This window comes from Pterocles gutturalis, unplaced genomic scaffold, assembly GCF_000699245.1.
Source record: "Pterocles gutturalis isolate BGI_N339 unplaced genomic scaffold, ASM69924v1 scaffold18130, whole genome shotgun sequence".
Taxonomy (NCBI): domain Eukaryota; kingdom Metazoa; phylum Chordata; class Aves; order Pterocliformes; family Pteroclidae; genus Pterocles; species Pterocles gutturalis.
This window is the reverse complement of record NW_010141208.1, coordinates 1-2,247: the sequence shown is the minus strand read 5'-3', so window position 1 is coordinate 2,247 and position 2,247 is coordinate 1. Positions and strand designations below refer to the sequence as shown.

The 2,247-nt window shown below is 42.5% G+C and overlaps 1 protein-coding gene across 1 annotated transcript in view; it reads right to left on the bottom strand.

Moving 5' to 3' along the window:
- ADAMTS13 (ADAM metallopeptidase with thrombospondin type 1 motif, 13) overlaps nt 1-2,242 on the bottom strand; it is a gene marked incomplete at its 5' end in the record, with an annotated part of 18,923 nt that extends 16,681 nt beyond the window's left edge. The window contains 4 exon segments of the mRNA XM_010083955.1: nt 365-511; nt 711-994; nt 1,817-1,883; nt 2,195-2,242. Of these exon segments, the coding sequence (XP_010082257.1) occupies nt 365-511; nt 711-994; nt 1,817-1,883; nt 2,195-2,242 (546 nt within the window).
- Nucleotides 2,243-2,247: the final 5 nt, after the last annotated feature.

The following is a 2,247-nucleotide window of genomic DNA, read 5'->3' as shown; positions in this document are numbered from 1 at the left end:
CTGCTGAACAGCAAAGGGACACAGAGAGTTTAAAATGCAAGACAATATAAAAGGTTCTACAGACCCACTCCCTTTTCCTGAAAAACTAGAATAATCCAGTTGGAAGAGCACTCCTCCAGTTGCTTGCTCAGGTTTCCCACTTGTGTTGGTTTCCTTCACCTGCCAGCATCCTTAATAACAGACCTATGCTATCAAATTAACAAATACCTAAATGAAAAAACCACTGTTCACACCTCAGTGAGGTGAGAAACATATTCAAGTATATTTTGTAGATACAAATTTCTCCTCTGAGCTCGTGCAAGCAACCCAGCTACCAGGAGACAGCTTTTCCAAGCAGAACAAGCAGAGGTTTCTCTCCATGCACATTACCTCTTGCTGTATTTGCTTCTCTTCCAGCACTTCTGAAGAGAATGTGGGGTCTGGAGAAGCCAAGGTCCTTCAGCAGGGGCACATCTTTGCTTCTGACAGGCCTGATATGAATCTTTTCCTCATCTGCAATGACGACTCCTTGCTAAAGGAGATGAAATTCCATCTCTGAATTATTCCAAAGATATTTGCTATCAATGGAGGACTGTGTGCCACATCCTTCCTGTTTCTCCTTTGCAACACCCAGATTTATCAAACAGACAGTTCACACATGTTTGGTGCATCAAGCTGTGAACCTACAAAGGCTGTAAAAGCTTGTAAGGATAAGTTCAGAGCATACTCACCAGCTGCCCTTCACAGTAAGTGACTCTACACTTGGCCCTGGGAGGTTGCAGTAGATTTCCACCTGCAAAGCAGTTGCCTGAGAATCGCTTCAGTAAGCTAAAGGAAGAGTTCACCACTTGAATGCTCACAAAGGAGGAGGAAAGGAGGGCATGGTCCTCTAGAAATTCAAAGGTGTAGAGTTCTCCCCAGGCCTCGATGGAGCAATGTTGAATACGACAGGATGTCACCCCAATCTGGTGTTCTTTACAAGGGCAAGTTGGCTCAGCAACAGCAAACTCTGGTACTGGAAGAAATTAAACAAGACCAGAATAAGGGGAACAGTTATGAAAACCAATGATACACAGAAAACAAATGTAACTGTCTAACTCCCTAGGAAAAAAATACTCTCCAAATGACAACTGTGGCCTTTTGTGGTCATCGTGTCAACAGTCAAAGAACTTCTATGCTTTCGTGTGTTCCAAAGCGAGGATAATCTGATTGGGAACAGACAACAGCTCTGAAACTGGCTCCTGATTTATCGGCGCTTCTCCTCTCTCAATAAGGAGAACAGTTCATTGAACAAAGGCTGAGACAGTTTTACTCCTCAGATGTTAAGAATTACTGAGTGAGAATTATCATAATCCAGACAGAGACTCTGGGATGAGCACTAGGTGAACTCACAAGTAGACAACATCCTTGCTTTAAGGATTTGAGAATTTAAAATGTATCTTTATTCTGAACTACCATCAACCCAGAATACTAGCCTCTCCACATGTTTATTTCAAAAAAAATTATCAAGTGAATTTAACGCTATTCTTAGTCTAAAGCTTCCCACTCAGAAGACCTGGATCTGTTAATCTCATAGAAAAATATCAATATAGAGAATGAGGAAATGCGCAGGAAGATTTATCATATCTGCTCCAGGGGGTTTTAAATACTGACCCAGTTCTTCAACCGCTTTCACGCTGGAACATAGATTGCCTCACAGAGAAATGTGACTCAGAAATGCTAAATGCTCGTCAGATCAGGGTTCGTCAATAAGCATTCTTAGCATTATCAGACATACAGGATTAGAAATAAACTGATGGATGTGTTCCAAAATCAAGAAGGAAGGAGCCCTGCATACCATCAGACACTGAGCTGGTTCCAAAATAAGAGAAAACATCATCTGCATCCAAAGCGCTGAGAAATTTCTGCAAGAAGAAGAATAGCTTTACATTTTTTAAAGAAAAACAAATTGATACAAGACTATCACTTAACTGAACCTAACCTGGAAGGAACGCCAGCGAACAACTCAACAAGTACCGACGCCAAGTTCTCATGGCTCTATTTTGCACTAAGCACGGGCTGCACAGCAGCCACCCGGAGGAAACAGCTTTATCTTCTCCATTAGTGAGTTTGGATGGATTTTGGCTTAGGACACGTTGTGTTGTCTCTTCTGGACTTTTCCTAGAAATAAAAAGAAGTCTTCCTGGAAATTGCATTTTCTGGAGGTCAAACTCACCTCTTGGAAAGGCGGCGGCCAGCAGAACCCCAAGGGGAGCATCAGGAGCGCCC